The sequence below is a fragment of the Squalius cephalus genome, assembly GCF_949319135.1.
Source record: "Squalius cephalus genome assembly, chromosome: 5".
NCBI classification, from domain to species: Eukaryota; Metazoa; Chordata; class Actinopteri; order Cypriniformes; family Leuciscidae; genus Squalius; species Squalius cephalus.
Window position 1 is genome coordinate 5,481,115 of NC_137126.1, and position 21,960 is coordinate 5,503,074.

Consider the following 21,960-nt stretch of genomic DNA (forward strand, 5'->3'; position numbering starts at 1 on the left):
AATTTGATTGAATTATATGCCTAACATGCTATATAACATTATATTAGCCTATAAAGAGAGCGCGAGAAAGATGCGTGTGAATTACTTCTGTTCGTTGTCTCTCTGGAATGAAGCTGTGAGTTGAATTACTTCAAAAACAGCAACGTTACAACCTCCTTGCCGAGTAATAAAATGTAGTGAGTGTGCAGTCGTGCAAGCAATCTCCACTCTCTGTGTGCGAGTGACGCGTGTGTGTGTGTGTGTGTGTGTGCACTTCAATCGAGCATTCAGACAGACCATGGTATTATTAAAACTGTAATATAAATAATACTAAAATAACACAAATACGTTTTAAATGACAGCCATGACTTGATGATCTAGAATAAGCATGTGTCTTCACAGGCTTTGACCTCTTTTTAGTGATGCAGAGTTTTTTTTACTCTCAAGACATGCTAATGCAACTGTTTTTATGGTTTTGTAGGCCCTAGCATGGCCTGTGGGGAGAAGTACGCCACCTTGCCCGCCAGCACACAGTGTGGCCCCATGAAGCTCATGAGTCTTGAGGAAGCACAGGCTCGCTCTCTCAGTCCCAACCACCCAGTAATGAGAGAGAGGCAAAGAGAGAACAGCCTTCCAGATACCAGCACTGCGGCAATGTATCACACAGTTATAGATCTGTCTGACAGCAGGTATGATATACACCATACATTTATGCTCGCCCACACACTCTCCTAGCATGTGTACTTTAGGTTTAAACATTAACAGTGTTGAAACTGTATAGGCACACATGAACTGTCACCGTTTACAGTAATCCAGTAATGCTTTTTAAAACCCAGAGAACAGCATTTGTTAAATATTTCTAAATTTCATCCATTTCCATTGCATTCTCAAACATTTATAAACCTTCTCACAACACAGAAGAAAATTCTCAGGAAAATCTAAGAAGTGGAAGTCCATCTTCAGTCTTGGACGATCGGTCATCGACTCCAAAGGGAAACTGAGTCGCAATGGGAGTGTCTTTATGAGAGGCCAAAATTCCTCAGGTAAGAAAGAAAAAGGAAAGAAACATCCAAAAAAACAATAACAAAGATAAAAATGGGAAGCTCTTTGTTCAGTTTGACTAAAAGCAAATAACACCATCAATAGAAAAAAAAAAAAAAAATGTATGGTATTTTTAATAAGTATTTTTGCCTGATGTACAGACATGTTGATATGCAAACACACGCCGGCTTGCTTTACTGACTGCAGAGATTATTGTGGGTTTTATATATATATATAAAAAGACAGCCCTATAAACATTAAAGTCGGCATGAAACGGAAGTTGTGATCGTCTTTTCTTCCCTATTGTGACTAGGGTTGTGTATCATTTGAATTTGAGCAATTCTAATTAGGTTAAAAAAAAAATTGAAGTCAAATATTTAGATATGAGTCATATTTATTCTGTGCCGTTCTGCAAAACACTCTGTTGCAGCTGAATACTATAAACACAAAACAGCAGCCTGAACACATTACTCAAGGAAGCAATGGCACAGATAAATACAACTTTATAGACGAATACAAAGTTCAGGTACAGAAATTGAAATCAAATGTAATCAAATGTAAAACAACACTACATAGATTTATTTTTATAAATATAAATCAATCCTTGTTAAAGTTGCAAAACTTATTCAGTCAAGATCAGTGGGTAATTTTAATTTTCTTTTGTTCTTTGTTTAAAGTTAATGACACAGATGGCATCAGGTATATTAGGCTGCTGTCACTTTGGCCTAGTTTACACTGCAGGTCTTGATGCCCAATTTTGATTCGTTACCTTTATCCGTTTTTTTTTGACCGTCCGTTTACACGTTCTTTCAATTGTGACCCATATCCGATTCATGTGTTTACACTTGCCATACTATCTGAAACATTGCGCATGCTTAAAGGGTTAAATTCTCTTGCACAGATGGACAAACACGAAATATGCTTGATGCTAGCTCGGCGATGCGAAGTTCGCCAAACATCACCATGATTTTGAGGCGGAGGAGGACGAAAAGTGCCATTATTGCAGCCTGTGCTCATGCTTCAGTTATTGAGAGAGATCTCAGGACTGGTGGGAGCATATTGTGTTTAAATATTGGCTTTAACGAGAAGCAGTGGGTCCGAAATTTTGTTGTGTCAACGTTTTTTCACATTCCTCTCCTACAACGACACAACGTTTCCGTCCCTTTGCAGATGCACGTCGGGGTTTCTCTCGTCATTAAACCGCGGAGATGTTGCCTAATGCCTCAGAAAATCCAATCTGCCTGTTTACATGACAGTCGCATTGGCACATATCCGATTTATTTCCACATATGAATGAGGCCTGAAACCGATCTCGAAATATCCGAATGCATGTGTTTTTTTCCTGTTTACACTGTCATAGAACACATCCGATCTGTGTCACATATGAGCAAAAAATCGGAATTGGGTCACATTTCACTGACAGTGTAAACGAGGCCTTTAAGAGCTGCACGGATCCAATATACAGTTATCAACTGTTTATATTCACTTAAAGGGGAACTATGCAGTTTTTTTTTAGCTAAATTTACCTTAACTGAACAGCTTCGGAGTCATTGGAATGGTTATATGACTTTTTTCGGGTTGAATGGTGGTCTTCTCGCACCCCCCTAGCGCATGTGAGCGGAAAAATCACCCTTGCAACTTTGGGCTGGCAGGCTGGCGGCCTCAGCGTCAGGAAGTATGGCGTGATATCAGGTCTCGCGATGTAACGAATTGCTTTACAGCACTGCACAAATACATTTATATGCTAGCCTTCTGTGTATCATACATACCTCAGTGGACATGACTCGGTGCGCTCGCCGGCTTCTTTGAAAACAAATGCATATGACCAGAGGGAGAAGATGGGGAGGGGGGAGAGTCGCCAACGAGTTTTGACGACAGTGTTGTCAAATATCTATTCCGAAGCTGTAGGAGGAGGTCTAAGTCATAACCAACTGTGTTTATTAGGATATTTTGACATTATGTTGTGTGTATTTGCCCGTTCAAGTGCAAGAAGATACAAAAGAGAACTCAATTCAGTATTCATGCACTATATGAGCGGCTGCTTTTTGCGCGTACTCTTTGGATGTGTGTGTGCACAGAAAACAGCACGAGTGCCGAGCTGAGTTCTCTTTCATGTCTTCTTGTGCTTGAATGGTTTAAAATGGTTTGTGCGTGTCCTATTGAATCCATGGTTCTTGCAAATTTTGATCTGGTGTTCTGATGATTTATGCTACCCACTCAGATTTTGCAACCTCCCATTAAAACAGGTAACACAATTCGACAGGGAAAAATGCTATCTATCAGATTCATGTGGTTTGAGGCTTTATTTTTCACCCTACCCTAAAAATAATGCAAATACAGTGTTGGTAGCACAATATTATAGGTAACATTAATTGGCAGAACATCTGTTGTCGTACCCAACCCTATTTGTGACACGGCTTCTCGAAAAAGATAAAATATAGGGGGCGGGACTTGAATTTGTCTATCGTGAATTGATTGGATGGTTGTGGTTTGCTGTTGGGTCGATCTCATATGAGTGACAGGTTACCCCGCCCTCAAAATTATATTTTCGTATCACAGCTAATTTAGTTTTTGTTTATGGTAAAATTAAGTTGTAAAAAGCTTTATGTAAAATGTTTTAATGCTTGTTTCCTCTCTTAAACAGAAAAAACTGCAATACGGCCATCCAAAAGCATGGATTCTCTCTGTTCTTTTCCAGCAGCAGGTGGGGCTATATCTCCATAAATATACTTACCTCAGTGTGCTGTCATTGTGCATTTTATTTTATTTAAAACAAAAGGTTTGTACAGATACATATAACATAAATTCATATAAAAATACATTAGATATTTAAAAGTTAGTAATTAATTCACTACATTAATTAAGGTGTCAGTGTGGCACATGGCCTATAGAGCTGGTAAGTCCCGCCCCTTCCGCTAACCCCACTGGACCTCTAGGTAGAAAAATCATCAATGCAAGTGAATGTGAGAAAATAATTATTTTCTGGTCCCATTTGAATTTTGCCATGAATGTGAACATATGTTGTCTGTGAATTTTTTTAATATAATTTTTCGTGTGAAGAATGCTACAATTTAGCGGGTAGAAGTTTGATACGGTTAGACTTTGTGTGAGAGCACTTTGTGGATTACAACTCTTTTTTACATCAGACGGGAATCTGAAGAAAGAACAGCCTATTTGGTTTGAATGGTGACATTTGGGTACAAAACACACAGGCATCTCGATCTGTCTCCATAGATTATCGCAGCATTAGCACTGTGATTTGACAAGTGGAGGGAAAATGTGTTATGGGGTGACGTCACATAGGCGACATGTAGTCTTTCTCGTTCTGTCTTTTCCACAACTGCTAGCCAAAGAATCATACAATATACTGTCAAACTCATAACATGAAAAATTATATAAAAAATTCACAGACAACATATGTTCACATTCATGGCACAATTCAAACGGGACCAGAAAATAATTATTTTCTCACATTCACTTGCATTGACGATTTTTCAACCTAGAGGTCCAGTGGGGTTTTACGGATGGGCGGGACTTACCAGCTCTATAGTCTATAAGCAAGTTATAATGTATTGTATTACAGAATAGGCTCATGGCAGGTTTATATCTCAAAGAAGGCTTTTATCTGTTTATTAGTCTGTGTATGACTGAAATATAACAAGTAAAAACCAACTGGTTTCAAGTGGATGTTTTTGATGGAAGGCCTATACAATTTTTTTATGACAATTTATTTATTAATTCTAATAAAAAAAATGGGTTTGATATTGTGTTATGTCATACAAACATTTTTTAAGTGTAGCTGAAGTGTGAAAATGCTTTTTGGGACTGCGGTATATTTGTAGCTTTATCACCACCAGTTTTCTCTTTTTCAATCCCACTCAGATGAGGACAAAGTACCAACAGAAGGAAGCAATGGCATCTTCGTCCCAGTTCTTAAATCCCGAACCCTGGGCTCGGATATCAACTACAACCTGAACAAAAAAGATCAAAATTCGGACTTAGATCCTCATAATGCTTCAGGAGGATGTCTGAATGAGAAAAGAGAAGGAGCATCAAATGCCTCTTCATCACCACCTTTATCCCCACTGCAGAAAACTCTTCCAGAACAGCTGAAAGTTTTCAAAGGTGACGACCGCAGCGGCTGCCAGCCAACATCTCCTAAAAACCGTCGGATGTTGTATTCTGGATCTGCCAATAATGGATCATCTAGACCGTCTTTTCCAGGCAGCCTGTTTCCCCTGGAGTCTTCACCGCGGCACCAACGGAAGGCCCTCAACATCTCGGAGCCGTTTGCTGTGTCTGTACCTTTACGTGTGTCTGCGGTTATTAACTCTAACAGCACCCCCTGCAGGGCACCTGGCAAAGAACGGGACAAGGGTTTAGGGGGACTCTTTAAGCCTCCCAAGGAGGCCGGACCTCTGGAAGCCCATCGCAGGGAAAGTATTGGCACTGCTGGGTTCCCTGTCCACATCAGTGGCAGCAGTGGGAACTTTACGTTCACAGACTGGGAGACTGGACTAGCAGCTCACACCAACAGTACTGGGTACCGAGAGCACCCACTTAGTGACAGCAGTGGAGGCAGCGGATGCAGTATCTATAGCAACAGCAGCTCTTTCCCCATGGAGAAGGAGGATCAGACAGGGGAAAGAGATATTACAGATGCGATCACTCTGGGGACAACAAAGAGTATGACGATTTTAGTGTGTGTGTGTGTGTGTGTGTGTGTGTGTGTGTGTGTGTGTGGTTCAAGTATGCCCTACATTATGCAGACAAAATATACCTTTTTTTGGTCCCCAAAGAGGAAAACGGATTATAAATCAAATATGTTTTTTGAAAATGTAAAAACGCAGAACGTTTTCTGTGATGGGTAGGTTTAGGGCTAGGGTTAATATAAGGGGAGAGCATATACAAGCTGTAAAGTATAAAAATCATGTCTATGGAAAGTCCCCTTAAAACATGAAAACACAACGTGTGTGTGTGTGAATAGAAGTGTATTTTAATTCAATGAGAATCATTTTAAATCTGCATTTGTAAGTTGATTAATTACATTTTAATTTATAGATTTAAATTTTTGGGGGGATTTTAATCCTGACTAGCCCAGCACAGCAAAACTCAACCAATGTTGTGTTTTGGGCTAGGCTGTCAGATTTGTAATGGCTGATGAGGGAAGTGATTGGCAATCACATTATTTTTGCAATTCTGTTTGGTGATGCTACTGCTTCAGAAATTATACACTGCACCTTCAACTCTACTACCCTGACTGATTATCTGTACTTTCTCAGGAAAGGATGCAGAAGTGAGAGAGCTGATAGCCAGCGTGGAGAATTTTGAACCTCAGGTGTCATCTGAGACTAAAGCAATAGGGGAAAAACTGGAAACTACATCAACACAACAAGAAATAACAAAATTGGACAAACTGGTATGATTTGAATTGATAAAACATCAATTAAACAGAATTAATTGTACCCCTGTAGTTTTTAACAAGATTGAAGTACTACTAGTATATAACAAGACCAAATAATTTAAAATGTAAAACTAGCCAAGATGAAAAGCTAATAGTGATACATACAGTGAGGAAAATAAGTATTTGAACACCCTGCTATTTTGCAAGTTCTCACACTTAGAAATCATGGAGGGGTCTGAAATTGTCATCGTAGGTGCATGTCCACTGTGAGAGACATAATCTAAAAAAAAAATATCCAGAAATCACAATGTATGATTTTTTAAATATTTATTTGTATGATACAGCTGCAAATAAGTATTTGAACACCTGAGAAAATCAATGTTAATATTTGGTACAGTAGCCTTTGTTTGCAATTACAGAGGTCAAACGTTTCCTGTAGTTTTTCACCAGGTTTGCACACACTGCAGGAGGGATTTTGGCCCACTCCTCCACACAGATCTTCTCTAGATCAGTCAGGTTTCTGGGCTGTCGCTGAGAAACACGGAGTTTGAGCTCCCTCCAAAGATTCTCTATTGTTTAGGTCTGGAGATGGGCTAGGCCACGCCAGAACCTTGATATGCTTCTTACAGAGCCACTCCTTGGTTATCCTGGCTGTGTGCTTCGGGTCATTGTCATGTTGGAAGACCCAGCCTCGACCCATTTTCAATGCTCTAACTGAGGGAAGGAGGTTGTTCCCCAAAATCTCGCAATACATGGCCCCGGTCATCCTCTCCTTAATACAGTGCAGTCGCCCTGTCCCATGTGCAGAAAAACACCCCCAAAGCATGATGCTACCACCCCCATGCTTCACAGTAGGGATGGTGTTCTTGGGATGGTACTCATCATTCTTCTTCCTCCAAACACGTTTAGTGGAATTATGACCAAAAAGTTCTATTTTGGTCTCATCTGACCACATGACTTTCTCCCATGACTCCTCTGGATCATCCAAATGGTCATTGGCAAACTTAAGACGGGCCTTGACATGTGCTGGTTTAAGCATGGGAAGCTTCCGTGCCATGCATGATTTCAAACCATGACGTCTTAGTGTATTACCAACAGTAACCTTGGAAACGGTGGTCCCAGCTCTTTTCAGATCATTGACCAGCTCCTCCCGTGTAGTCCTGGGCTGATTTCTCACCTTTCTTAGGATCATTGAGACCCCACGAGGTGAGATCTTGCATGGAGCCCCAGTCCGAGGGAGATTGACAGTCATGTTTAGCTTCTTCCATTTTCTAATGATTGCTCCAACAGTGGACCTTTTTTCACCAAGCTGCTTGGCAATTTCCCCGTAGCCCTTTCCAGCCTTGTGGAGGTGTACAATTTTGTCTCTAGTGTCTTTGGACAGCTCTTTGGTCTTGGCCATGTTAGTAGTTGGATTCTTACTGATTGTATGGGGTGGACAGGTGTCTTTATGCAGCTAACGATATCAAACAGGTGCATCTAATTTAGGATAATAAATGGAGTGGAGGTGGACATTTTAAAGGCAGACTAACAGGTCTTTGAGGGTCAGAATTCTAGCTGATAGACAGGTGTTCAAATACTTATTTGCAGCTGTATCATACAAATAAATAGTTAAAAAATCATATATTGTGATTTCTGGATTTTTTTTTTTTAGATTATGTCTCTCACAGTGGACATGCACCTACGATGACAATTTCAGACCCCTCCATGATTTCCAAGTGGGAGAACTTGCAAAATAGCAGGGTGTTCAAATACTTTTTTTTTCTATTTTATTCTGTTCTGTTCCATTCTTCCTCACTTAACTCCTAAATTATATTTATATTTTTAAAAGGGTTAGTTCACCTCAAAATGAAAATTCTGTCACCATTTACTCACCCGTATGTCGCTTCAAACCCATAAGACTTTCGTCAACTTTCGTTCAACATAAATTAAGATATTTTTAATGAAACCTGAGAGATTTCTGTCCTTCCATTGTAAATCTAAGTAACCAAAACTTTGATGCTTCAAAGAGTTCATAAAGACACTCTAAACGTACTGTGTGAATCGGGCGGTTTAATCCAAGTCTTCTGAAGAGACACAATGGCTTTATACAACGAACAGATTTAATTTAGGCTTTAGGCTTTTATTCACATCAAACACTGATCAGTGAACGTACATAAAGCACTCAAATCGGGTAAATGGATGCTCAAGAATGTTTGCTTGACGTGTGAGAACCAATGAGGTATGATCTTGTGCATCAATCGAGTACGGTTGAGGTTCCATTTTCCATATTTGAGTGCCTTATGTTTGTTTAAATGTGAATACAAATTAAATCTGTCAATTCATCATATAAAGCAATCATGTCTTTTCAAAAGACAGTGCAATTCATATGGATTACGTTTAGAATTTTTATGAAATTTTGATCCATCAAGGCTTTGGTGGAATGGGTTTTTAATGAAACCTGAGAGATTTCTGTCCCTCCATTAAAAACCCATTCCACCAAAACCTTGACAGTTCAAAATTTCAATGGTTGAAATTCAATGGTTGAGAACCTTGACGGTTCTCAATTGCCCTCCAGGAATTGAGTTTGAGATCACTGCTTTAAGCCCACTATCTTAGAAAGACATAATTGAGGCCTCAGAAATATTACTGGAACAAATGCCTCTAACCAGTCCTCACCTTTTTTTCTTATTTTTGTTTTTTTGTGCTTGACAGGAAGTACTCAACGAGGTGTCGTCGTCTGGCGTGCAACAGAAAGTTTCAGTCACTGAGGCTAAAACAAATATTCTAGATGAACAGGTGAAGCCCGGCTTCACCAAGGTGACTGGAAACGAGGACAGTCTCAAGCTAAGTGGTCAAGCACGGAGAAGAAGTAGTTTGCCCACAAATACTGCATCATCAAAGGGACTCTTTATAGACCTTACCAAAAACGTAATGTTTGATCATTCTGGTGCTACTACATTTAATTCGGTCATGAAGCATTTGCCTGAAAGATTGTTGTCATGCGATGGTGGCTGGAATTACTTGGATAATGATTTTGACAGGACAGACCACAAGAGACTAGAGTCACAAAATATAATAACAACCAGTCTACAACTTTCCCCATTTCTCCACCTAAAGGAAACCGATATTCTCCAAGATGCAGAGCCATGCAGTGAAGAGGAACTAAGAACAGATCCCGTGGAGAAAGACAACACTTCCAAAAGTGACTCGAGAGATCGTTCAAACAGTTATGTAAAATCAGATATTCAGACTGCTCTTCACTCTGACTCAAAAGAACCATTAGTAACAAAGGATATTTGTGAAAAAGGAAATAAGGAGGTTAGTGATGAACCCAGGAAACTTGACTTAGCAGGAAGAATCAAGGGAAGCTTAGAAAGACTCTCATCTTGTCTGAACGAACAGCATTTCACATTGGAAATTTTGCATCAAGATGACGTAGACACATGGGGGAGTAATTTGGGTGGTTTGGATCAGGTTGAACCATGGGAAGACTTGTGTTCTGCCAAGCAGTGGGTGACAAGCCCTCTGCACTCACCAAAACTTGAGGATCTCTTACCCATGCCATGTCATGCAATTCAAAGCCAAATTCTTGATAAGCCAAAAGTGGACGAGTTGCGCAACAGCAAGAAGGATGAAGCTAAAGAACCAACTGTGCTTATTGACATTACATCATCTCAAACAGAGGCTGCTATAACATCCTGTGAACTTGTAAACTTTGTAAACCCAACAGGAAACAAAAATGCAGACACAGATGGAGCTTGCTCTGCACATGTAACAGCGCATTTTGACAGTGCTAACCGCAAGTGGATGGGAGACAAAGAAGACAAACTTGAGGTTCCACAGGTCAAGATATTGAAGACATTAACTGATTCAGACGAGACCACTGAACTGCGAGACTTGAGCAAAGCAAAACAGAAGCGCTCTTCTGCCTCTCAGAGATTTCACCGACAGACATCCCACGAGTTCTGCATTGTGGAGAGAAGTCAAGAAAACATTAAACCTAAACTCAGGCCATGCTCCCTAAACCTTGATTTAGGACACCAAGGTTTCAGAGACATCTCAAACAGTCAGTATCTGAAAAGTGCAAAGCAATCAATTGCACAGGAATGGGTGACGCATGAAGCCAAGCATGGAAGCTCATCTCTAGAGTTGGAGCTATTCCTGAGTGGCTCCAAGGCACCAATGCGACGCAACTCTGCACCAGTCAGCGTGTCTTCAGTTCGCACTGCGTTCATGATCAAAACCTGCCAAGCTAAAGCTGTTCCTGTTATCCCACCAAAAGTTCAGTACAGCCACATACCTCATGCCCTACTTGAGGGGAGCACTGATCAAGTCAGTAAGAGTACCCCTGAAAAGAAACCTGCCAAGAGCAAGTTGGGAAAACCAGGTTCTGCACTTCCCCTCCAGAAAGTCAAAGACAACATGGAGCAGCTGCCAAGCAGTGAAGCACCATCAGGGGTTCAAAGACAGAAGCCCACGAACAATGCGACATGCAATGAGAATTTCAAACCAACATCCATTCCCGATCTTCCAGTGTTGAGAAGGAAGCGATCTGCAAATGGGGACACCTTTATGGATCGTCCTAGACCTGAGCGCTCAACGCTTCTTCAGAGATCGTCCTTCAGAAATCGCCCAAGACCTCAAAGTCTCATCCTGTTTAGCCCCCCTTTTCCAATCATGGACTACCCTCCGGTAGGGCAAGATGGTAAACTAGTCCTATCTCCCATTAAAGCTGAAGCCTCACCGTTTGACGTCTATGCAAAAGAACTAGCTGAAAACCTCAAAACCCCTGAGGGGGTGACCTTGCGTAATAAAATGACTTTGCCAAAGAGTGGACAAAGGCTTGAGACCTCAACCAGTTGCTTTTACCAGCCACAAAGGAGGTCAATGATATTTGACAACAGAAGTAACAGGCAAATTGAGTGAGATAAGACTGACTCGTTACTGGCCATCATGTGATAACTAGCAAACTTCTAGCTTATCAAATGTGCCCGAGTGTCAGTGTACCCTATAGAACACATGGTGATGCTTGGAAATCAAGGTGCCGTTAATCTTGATAATCAGAATTGTAAGTATTAAGCTTTGTGTAAAATGATGCTGCTGCTGCTGCTGCTAAGGATTTATATCAGATTTTTTTTTTCCAATCTTTGCAAGAAAAACTGAAACATGCCTAAGGATAAACCTGGGAAACTTAGCATGCTCCTACTGTATATGTACATACAAACTGTACAAGCACATCTCAGTTTAAATCGACTCAATTCCCTTCCTGTGGAGCTGAAGGTCTTTGTGTCTGTTGTTACTTTATCATGATTGGATCATATTATGTTTACAGTTGGAGCATTTATAAATTATCTACAAATCTGCATGATGAAATTAGGTGTTCAACATGCCAGCCAATGAGAAAATAAAACTATTAAAATAGTTTGACAAAATATCAACAAAGAAACAAACATTTATTTATTCAATAGTGTCTTGTTTTGTCATATAAAACTGTACTCTAAAGAGTAAAAATCACTTTGTACAAATGTTTGGGGTAAAAGTCCAATGATTTGAAGATAAAGGTTTAAAGGTCAATGTTCTTGAATAATTCAAACATTGCTTCTAGCTGTGTTCTCTTCTCTAGTGGATATAGTAGGATATGCAGTTTTTTAATATTTTCAAATCTCCTGATTACTTGGTTAACTGAAATGTATGAAACAAATATGGTGATGAGGTTTCAAAAAATAAGAATATAAAGAAGCTGTCCGTATTTTATATAAACCATAGAGCAGAGAAGTTTTGAAAATGTATTTTGAGGCAGACAAGGATGAAAGATCATGATGATGATGTTGTCAGTTATTGTAACCAAAGAACACTAACCTTATAATATGTTCTTTTTGTATTCAGTCACATTGGATTTATTGTATGTATTCCATTCTAAACAAAATAATAAAAGTACTTCACATGTATTGTGTACACTGTGACATACACTTAAGCGTTTCACTGCCATATTTCTATTTTTAATGTAAGGGAATGCAGATCTTAAATATATATATATATATATATATATATATATATATATATATATATATATATATATATATATATATATATACACACACACAAGGGAATGGGGTAAGTTTTGCCACTTACCTGCAGTTGTCTTTTAGGTAAATATAAATGATAAAAAATAGAAGCAAATCATGTCTGATATTTCAGGATGTGTGCAAAAATGGAAAAAAAAAATATAACATGGGGCCAAAGAAAAGTGAACCCTACATAAATAGTACAATAAAGTGGTTCAGGGGCACAATTTGCTTCATGCTATAGGGGTAAGCTGTGTCATGTCAAAGGTAAGTTGTAACAATTTACATTTCAAATAAAACAATGGCCATAGTGTATACACTGCCGTTCACAAGTTTGGGGTCGCTAAGATTTTTAATGTTTTTTAAAGAGTCTCTTCTGCTCACCAAAGCTGTTTATTTGATTAAAAATACAGTACAAATTGTGAAATATGATTCCAGTATGAATCAGCTGTTTTCTATGTGAATATATAGTAAAGTGTAATTTATTCCTGTGATCAAAGCTGAATTTTCAGCATCATTACTCCAGTCTTCAGTGTCACATGATCCTTCAGAAATCATTCTAGTATGATGATTTGATGATCAAGAAACATTTATGATTATTATCAGTGTTGAAAACAGTTAATACTGTTGGAAACTGTCAAACATTTTATTTCTCAGGATTCTTTGATGAATAGAAAGTTCAAAAGAACAACATTTATTTGAAATATAATCTTTTGTAACATTATAAATGTCTTTACTGTCACTTTTGATCAATTTAATGTGTCCTTGATGAATAAAAGTATTCATTTCTTTAAATTCTTTCCAAAAAATAAATAAATATATAAAATTCTTACTGACCCCAAACTTGTGAACGGTAGTGTATAAGAACAAGAATCACATTCCAAAGTCTTATGTCGCAGAATAATATTCAGTTTAATAAACCAGCCAGGGACATCTTTAATATTCATAATATTTGAATACAGTGAAAAAATGTACAATATTTTTATATGTAAAATGTAAAGTTATCTACCCTTTTGAAAAATTAGTAATTTTCAGAACCAGTAAAGCATCGATATAAAACCTAATAACTATGCAATGTTTTTACTTCACTAACAAATTCTTATAACATCATGTGATGGTAAAAATGCATCTTTATTCTACTCTTGTTTACTCATTAAATACATATTAGAGCTGTGTTTAAAAAATACACAATAAATGCAAATAGACAATATAATTGTCAACTTATTTTGACATTTATTTTCATTTCAAAATGAAGAGAACGCATGTAATAAACCAGTCTTGAAACACAAGATGTTGCTCCAGAGTAAATGTAAATAACTATAGAAATACACTGTAAGAAGAGCCAACTATAAACAAAGACTTCCGTCATTTATGCAGCTAAAATACATCATGGAAATTTGAGTACAGAGCAAAAGCCAGATTGTGCCTGGCTTACAATGTTATGGAGAATACTTTGTAAAATGTATAAACTTAGAAGTTGGTCTATCTTATAAAATGTAATTTTTTTCAGATTACAGTAACAATCTGAGAATTGTGAGTAATAATTCCAGCATGCAAATCAATCCATTCTGTGGCTCCAATATCCAGAGAAAGCCTGTCAGTATTTCCTCTTAAGTTACATTTATTTTTTTTTTTTTGATATTTAGGTCAAAGACACTCACAAACTTGATAAATTTGGAAGACAGTTGCTTGGAAACAACAACAATGCAGAGTCACCGAATGACCTGCAGCAACCAACACACCTCACTTAAAGAAATATATAAATAAAAGTATAAACATGGATTCAGTTCCTTGCAAAGCCATTGTTACTTTGCTTTTGAATTCATTATGATTTGACAAATGTATTGCTTGACTCATCACGGATTTTGATCTTCATTTGCACCTGCAAAAGTTTTTGTAAAGTCAGTTGTGACAGATGGTTCACAGCTATTCAGAAATGTCACTTTTTATAATTAAATATAATCCATAAAATGAAAAAGGTACATTTAAATCATGCTTACAAGGCCACGTTAAATTGCCTGGACAACAAGCAATATATTTAACAACTCTGTCTCTTAAATGAGACCACATATATCGTGTACACACACACACACACACACACACACACACACACACACAGAGAGAGAGCTATCTTAGCTATCTAAATGGAGAAATTCCATAGATGTAATGGTTTTTATACTGTAAAAACGGTATATTCTCTCCCCTTACATTAACACTAACCCGAACCCTAAACCAACCCATCACACAAACCTTTCTGCATTTTTACATTTTCAAAAAAAAACTTTAATTACTTTATTTTTATTCCAGATTTACAAATGAGGATGTCCCTAAAGGGAGGTTTTAGGAGATTTTGGTCATTTCTGGGTAAAAATTGGTCCCCAAAATATAGTTATGTAGGCGCACACACACAACACAACACAACACAACACAACACACACCAGACACAGTCACAGTATATATATATATATATATATATATATATATATATATATATATATATATATATATATATATATCAAGAATCATTCTAGAAAGACTCAAATCTGTCAAGATTTTGGATATTGTCTGAAACAAATATATAACTTATATATATATATGTATAAACATAAACAAACAAATACCTGTTCTAACATGAATTGAAGTGGATCATCTGGTCTATCAAAAACCAGTTTCTCTGTGATGTCCTGAAATAGCACAAATGAGACTTAGTGAAAAACACAAAACAATTAAATGCTTGTCTTGGAAGTCTCAAGCATCAAAAGGTGCCTTCTGCTGCTAAAATGACATTGGTTGTTAGTAAGAGCTCTTTTAATGCTGTAGAACTTATGATGCAATATGTAGTTTCATTAAATTAAACTGAAATACTGCAATATTTTAACATAACTAACGTTAAATATTTTAACATAACGAACCGTTTTACTTCTGTTAGAGCTCTGAATTGTGCTTCGCCATTTTGTGCTAAGCCATTCATCACTGTCTACCATTTTCTTCGTAAGAAAATATATCAGTAGCTCTGCAGCTTTGTTCTTTCTCACCTGAAAAATCTGAAGAATATTATGAGTCTCCATATAGTTAACAGAGCGTTCGTAAGGGTCCGTGAACACTGATGAGGAACCACGAATGCTCTCTGCACTCTCGGTGATAAGCAGTTTTCCTGATAGAACAGAATCTGCCATCCCACAAAGTCTATGCTAATGTAGTCAACTAAAAACGATATATACAAAAAGTAAGTTGCGAAGAGTACTTCCGAGTAGCATTGTAACTCAAATAGATAGCGTTCACTCTTTAAGAAAGGATATCAGATGCATTACCTCAGTTTAAAACAAAAATCAAACTTTTTTTGTCTTTAGTCTGTTTTATGCTAAATAGAGAAATGAGACCGCGTTTCTATCTCGAGCAGGACGGTTGGAAATGACACCCTGTAACCCCTAGCAACAGTAAACAAAAGGCTTGAATGATGTCATTGGGCACAGTTCCCCGGGACATCGCCTTTGAATCGTGAGGAGTCCCGAAAAGGGTTGTTAAAAAAGCAAAAACACTGTGTTCGTACGGTCGAGATATTACTTTTTACAGTTGATGCCAATTTTACGATCTATTTTTGGACAAGAAACCACCTCAGAAGACCTCGGGCTAACGTTTACAATACGACTGACAAAGGGGAAGGAGGGGCTAAACTGCTGTTTCTAGGTTGCTAGTCGTCCTCAGCTGACACTTCGGCCTACAATGGGTGCATTTTATGTAGGGCAGACGGTGTGCGTGTCCCCCGGTGAACCTCTCGGCGAAACGTTGCTGTTCGTGTTTATAACCGAAAGGGGGAACTCAATATCAAGAAAAGCTTTCAAGCAACGGAAACCTCCTACTAAGCGGAATAATATGGAGGAGAGGGATTGTTACATGTGACGAAATACTTAACGTACGTGAGCCAAGGTCGAGCAGCTTTTATCAAATGAATGTAGAGAAGATATATAAGTATCGGTTTGTAATATACCTCTTTTGACGTTTGACATCACAAAACCTGGGACGTCGTAAATAATTCGCCTATATCGCTGCCAATATCCCGACATCATATTCACGTTAATTACTGTTCACATCATAACACTAAGGACAGTCGTTCGAAGGATTGTATTCTGCTACATATATATATATATATATATATATATATATATATATATATAATCTATATGTATATATAATCTATAGATATATATAGTAGCGCATGAAAAAAAAAATCACTTAGGCTTGAAGGTTGATTATTCCTCGTCTAGACCAGGGGTTCCCAAACTTTTTCATTCGAGGACCCACCTAGACAAGTATAATCAATCTCAAGACCCACTTGCACTGGTGCTACCAACTTTCTCAGTTGGTCGCACCATGATTTGGTTGCACATTTTTTAAAAAAAATAGTTTTTGCTACATGCCATGGGATTAATCAATGCATGCTGATGGTCTTAATCTTTATACCCTAGTTTTGCACTGATGTAAAAAGACTGACAGTGACAAGACCTCATGTTAGCAAAATATTTTAAACTTTTAACTCTTAAAAAAACATAAAAAAAAATAAATTAAAAAAAACATGAATGTTCTTTAATGTTTGATTATAATTTTACCGTCTTCACATAAGGATGGGAAATGATAAGATTTTATCAATAATAATAATGCCACTGACGATTCTGATTATCGATCCTATTCTTTAACGATTCTCTTATCGATTCTTGATAGCACTGTGTGGAAAAATGTAGTCATATGCTTTTAAAAAAAAACAAAAAAAACAAGTGGTTTTATTTATTTTAAAGCCTAAGCTTGAGTAAGCAAACTGTACTTTTTATATAATTTCTGTAATAAATAGAACCTTATTGTAAAGTGTTACTGATTATACACCGATTCAGACGTCTCCTGAGTTCACTGTTGGAAAGATCAGTTGTTTAAAACCATTCATTAAAATGAATCGTTCAAATGAGTCATTAGTTCGCGAATTGGACGTGTGCGCGTTGTGTGATTATCCCAGCAGTTAGGACATGGACATCCAAGATTTGTGTCAACACAGAAAACATTTCATCACTGGATAGTTTTTTTCGTTTAATTAAAGTGTTGTTTTATGTCAGCTGAATGTCCGGAACGCTTTTCAGAGAAGATAAGGCAACTTATTTAGCACAATTCACACCCAGCGGTAATTAAGGAAAAAAAATCTCCGAATGCTCCACATGAAACTTTGGTCTTCCGACCTTTTACCACCGTGTCGATTTATTTTGATTAATATGTGCGAGGGAGAGAGAGCAAGACAGCGCTTAGTTTGGAGACGGTGAAGTCTTGTTTACACTTTCGCCTGGCTCCGAAGTGAGAAAGAGAGCGCGCGCGCAACCGAGTCTCTCTCTCTCTGCTCGACGTTCTTTCAGTTAAACATGCACTGTGACTCTGTCACAAGCGCAGCAGTTCATCTACATTACTCACCGATCAAATAAGACTTTGGCGGGACAAAAATTCACTTTGGCGGGCGCTAAAACTCACTTAAGAGTCGTTTGGTCATTAATCGGACTGGTTTTGTTTCACTCATCGTAACGTAAATTTAGCTGCAGCTAAGTGCCTTTGTGCGACCCACCTTTTCTCACTGTGTGACCCACAAGTGGGTCGCGACCCACAGTTTGAAAACCACTGGTCTAGACTACAGTCGACCGCGCGCGCGCGCACACGCACACACCTGTCATTGTCTAGACTGGGGGGTGTCGTGGGGAGGGGGGACTCGTGAACCACTATTGCATTATTTTGTGTCTGTCACAACGACTCTGTGAACGCATTGGGGAACAAAAAAGCTCGGTCTCACTTTTCACGATCTGATTGGCCAGCAATACCGTCAGCAACTCTCCTTACGTTTCCTTGAGGTCAGCTAGGGACGTTAAAAAATAAATAAATGAGAAAATAGAAATGCGTATAAAGTAAAAGGCACGGGGCGAACAATCTAGCTTGTTGGTCTGCGAGCTGACGGGCAGCGTCACCATCCAATGTGGGACCAGATGTAATTTGGAGAAATTTACTGACACTGTCCCTAACCAATCTAAAGTAGGCTATCTATAAATGATCAACATGAGGGATTCTCGGATGACTGGCCTTTTGATCGAGGATGGGACATGGATTTCAGGGAGTTTCATTCGCGCCAAATAGCAGTATTTTCGTGGTAACGTATGCACTTCTTTATGCTCAAGAATCAAGCAGAAGCTCCTCAAAAAAAGGGACGCGCCGAAATACTCAGCGAAAAACAGTGCACTTGTACAGTGAGCGATCATTAAAGAAACTGAGGATGCGTAGTGTCCATGCTGGTTCAAACACAACAATTGGATAAGCCAGAATAGTTTCACTTTCAGAGCCACAATGGAGCCAGTTTCAGCGTTCCTCGCTGCGCGGAAGGGAGGGCGTGCGGCTCACCGATTGGGGTAAAGTCATGTTGAACGATTTATATCACAACCTACGTGCTTCAAGAAAGTCCATTCTGTTCCAATCGCCAGTAGAAAGGCGTGGCTGCCCAAAATCTTCGACGAATAGTGAAAAAATGGGAGGGCACGAGCGAGCTGCGTGATGTCCTCTCCGAAGGTAGGCTGCAGCGTGTGTTTATTGATGAGATGAAAGAAGATGGAAGTGAGAAATGAAACAAAGTAAGGGACAATATTAATAAACTCAGTCCTTGCCTGGGGAAAAGCTGTGAAGCGCTGTAGCCACTGGAGAAGAAAGACCCGTAAAGCAGCAGGTAAGAAATAGGGAGAGGAGAGGGAGGGGGAGGGAGGGTACTTATACCTACTATTTATGTTAGGCTATTTATAAGAGTAATAGCAGTCGTTCCCTAGAAATGTGGTGGAAAAAAAAAACTTAAGCATGAAGCATGAACTAATAGCTCAAACGCAAGACTTGCTCATCAATATTTTATGCGTAAAGCAGCTTTGAAGAAAACTTGGCGAAATTACATTTAGTTGTGAAAGAATTGGCACTCTGGATTATGTGAGTTCTCTCTAAACATCTAATGTTTGTCTGGAATTAAACAAAAAAGATTATGAAGTGACGTCTCGACCATAATTCCTTGCTTGATCACTCGTTTTCTATTAGTTTAACACTTGTCGGGCTATCGAGACTTTGCCCGTAGTTTTTAATAAGTAGGCTAGTATTATTTCACTTGGCTGTGTGTTTTGCGAAGTATTTTGCGAAGTGTTAAACGTAACACTGAACCATGACACGAAAAAGCTCAATACGACTCAACGGAGCCGCTAGGGACTTCCCTACATACGACCAAAATATTTGATAGAATAACACCCGCTCTAACCGCGAGTTAAGTGTCAAGAATTGTATCGCTACGAGACTAAATGATCTGTTTCACTACAGACGAGATAGAAATGATAATTCACACATTTCAGCCGCTTATCTGGAGTCCTTTCCGGGCTATTGCTAATATTTTATTGACCCCGGTAGATTTGCGCGCTAGCCTCTGCTTTCGGGCTCTCTGAGGCAAACATAATTGTTACCAATATTGTTGTTTTGTGTAGACGCTGTCGGACAAATTCTATTCGAAAGTAGCCTATGGAGTTTCGTAGGGAGTGTATCTGGCGCTTTACCATGTCCGTTATTTGTCTTCATTGAATTAGGATACGCAGCGTTACGAAGTGACCCGAAATATTAGTCCTCGTACCAAGAAACCGAAATTTTGATAAATGCCCATCTGTTCTGTCTATTCTAATGCTTACTTACTGAATGACCTCTTTTTGACTCCGTGTTGTGAAGTGCCAGCTTGTTGCCTATAACGCACGCGTTTGTAGGCTAAGCAAACAATAAATCACTCGGCCATTTTAACACACACAAAAAAAAAAACTTAATATGGCAAAGCAGAGAGGAGCGCTTCTTCAATTTTTGGAGGTTACGGGGCCTTCGAGCAGCGTCCGATCACAGCGCTGATTGTATTGTTATCTGTGTGTAGTACGAGACGGCGGGTATGAGAACCATGCAGTGGAAAAACACACCAGACACATTTTTCATTAATTTATCATATGCCCTCTGTTTCCCGACGCTGTATTATAAAATGTCTGGCTTATATAATATGTGTATTTATAGCAAATGGCATGAAAAGGTTGTCAGTTGTGTTGGGAGATTCTATCCGATGTTGGCTACTTTGATTATTGGGATGTTTTATCTGAGCTGAAAGAAGAAAAACCCTGCTGTAAAAAAAAAAAAAGCAAAAATCCTATTTTTATGACAAATGTTAGCAATGTGTGGTTTGCCTTTTTATGTTTTGATTTTTTGAATTTGCTGGCCGCCAGTCTCTCAGACGGTCAATGCGGCCTTGGAAGTTTGACTGCACCCCTTTACTTATTGATACAAAAACACAACTATTGAAATAGCCTATAGCCTACTTAATTCAGCGTTAAGGATTTTTTTTTTTTTTAAAGTAAAGTGCTGGTGTATATGGAATAGAGGCAGATTGCATTATTAAAAAAAGAGGTTTGCACGTGTAAATCATGGCCTCTGTTATATTAACCCTGTGTGCTGCTCTATATTTGTTGCTAGCTTAGTAACTGTTAGCCAGTCTCCTAAACCTGTGGATGTCTGAATAACATTTTTTTTTCTTCTTTAACCTACTTCAATCAATGTTAAATGTCGGCAGTTTCACGATGAAAACTTTCATCTCTTATCTTTGCATCTGATTCAGAAGAGGGTGATGTATAGGCTAATGCATTAACGTATGGCAAACAAACTATAAATCATCATAAAATATTATAGCGTTCTCTTTTTTGCTTCTAATATTATTGCAAATGCATACCTATGTTAGAAAACATTATGTCTTTCACAATTTTTTATTTTTTTTCCCTACACTATACTTTTTTTTCTTTAGCTGCTACCGGCCTCCTTTTCATGGTTTTGTAAAATTCGTCGTGTCTTTGCAGGTAAGGGCAACGTCGAGGAAATTAACTCTTTCTATATCATGTCAAATTAGGTTTTTATTTTAGTCAGCTCATTTTGTGAAAATACAAGTTATATAGGCTATTAGTTAATGAATAAAGCTTCTCTCCCACGTGTACAAGACTGCTCTGCTTAGGCTACACGTTGTTCTTTATTGTGCACCTGTTTAATTCAGTTGAAATCCGTTTTTAATCGCGTGTGTATTCATTAATTTATTTATTTTTTTTCAATTCTTCATGGATGATATGGGCAGTGAATGGGGAGGAGGGCCTTGCCTGCGTCTGTCAGCTTTACCGAGTTTTAAGTTGCTGTATGCGTGAAAAATACCTTGAGATGTATGCTTTACGTTAGTATACTATAGTGTCTACAAAATCCGAAAATAAACTTTAGTTTTACTTGAATGAGCAATGCTCCTCCTGGAATTGATTTTCATGTGTTAATGCACCATATACTAAACGAGATTTTTCTTTAATGAGGCTATAGCTCTTGCTCAGCTATGTGATGCTAGGAAATATGTGACACTTTTGTCTGTAAAGATGTGTGTGCCTTTTAAGGTGG

At 38.4% G+C, this 21,960-nt stretch overlaps 3 protein-coding genes across 6 annotated transcripts in view; 2 read left to right on the forward strand and 1 right to left on the reverse strand.

Annotated features, from left to right (window-relative positions):
* The window catches only part of arhgap31 (Rho GTPase activating protein 31), a 29,100-nt gene extending 16,748 nt beyond the window's left edge, over window positions 1-12,352 (forward strand). Inside the window, exons 7-12 of the mRNA XM_079871776.1 lie at window positions 461-668; window positions 898-1,022; window positions 3,665-3,724; window positions 4,903-5,706; window positions 6,303-6,439; window positions 9,119-12,352. Coding sequence (XP_079727902.1) covers window positions 461-668; window positions 898-1,022; window positions 3,665-3,724; window positions 4,903-5,706; window positions 6,303-6,439; window positions 9,119-11,332 — 3,548 coding nt within the window. The 3' untranslated portion in view covers window positions 11,333-12,352. The remainder of the gene's footprint in view (window positions 1-460; window positions 669-897; window positions 1,023-3,664; window positions 3,725-4,902; window positions 5,707-6,302; window positions 6,440-9,118) is intronic.
* A 1,033-nt stretch (window positions 12,353-13,385) lies between these two features.
* tex55 (testis expressed 55) lies at window positions 13,386-16,448 on the reverse strand. The gene is made up of 4 exons (XM_079872083.1): window positions 15,783-16,448; window positions 15,507-15,675; window positions 15,093-15,155; window positions 13,386-14,353 (listed from the first exon to the last, which is right to left on the reverse strand). The coding sequence occupies exons 2-4, from the start codon at window positions 15,645-15,647 to the stop codon at window positions 14,297-14,299; spliced, it is 261 nt and encodes an 86-aa protein (XP_079728209.1). The 5' UTR covers window positions 15,648-15,675; window positions 15,783-16,448; the 3' UTR covers window positions 13,386-14,296.
* A 235-nt stretch (window positions 16,449-16,683) lies between these two features.
* Window positions 16,684-21,960, forward strand: part of zbtb20 (zinc finger and BTB domain containing 20) — a 68,597-nt gene continuing 63,320 nt past the window's right edge. The window contains exons 1-2 of one of the 4 annotated variants that reach the window (XM_079872713.1): window positions 16,684-16,743; window positions 18,137-19,207. The gene's annotated coding sequence lies outside the window, so the exon portion shown is untranslated. Of the gene's footprint in view, window positions 16,744-18,136; window positions 19,208-19,289; window positions 19,456-20,297; window positions 20,436-21,960 lie in introns of those variants that run through there. The other 3 variants (XM_079872716.1, XM_079872715.1, XM_079872717.1) reach the window with 3 other exon arrangements.

Coding starts and splice junctions, on each gene's coding strand:
- tex55 (XM_079872083.1), bottom strand. CDS start 15,647: ATGGCAGATTCTGTTCTATCAGGAAAACTGCTTATCACCGAGAGTGCA. Junction 15,156..15,506: donor ATATTCTTCAGATTTTTCAG/GTGAGAAAGAAC, acceptor GTGCTATTTCAG/GACATCACAGAGAAACTGGT. Junction 14,354..15,092: donor TTCAATTCATGTTAGAACAG/GTATTTGTTTGT, acceptor AAACTTTTGCAG/GTGCAAATGAAGATCAAAAT.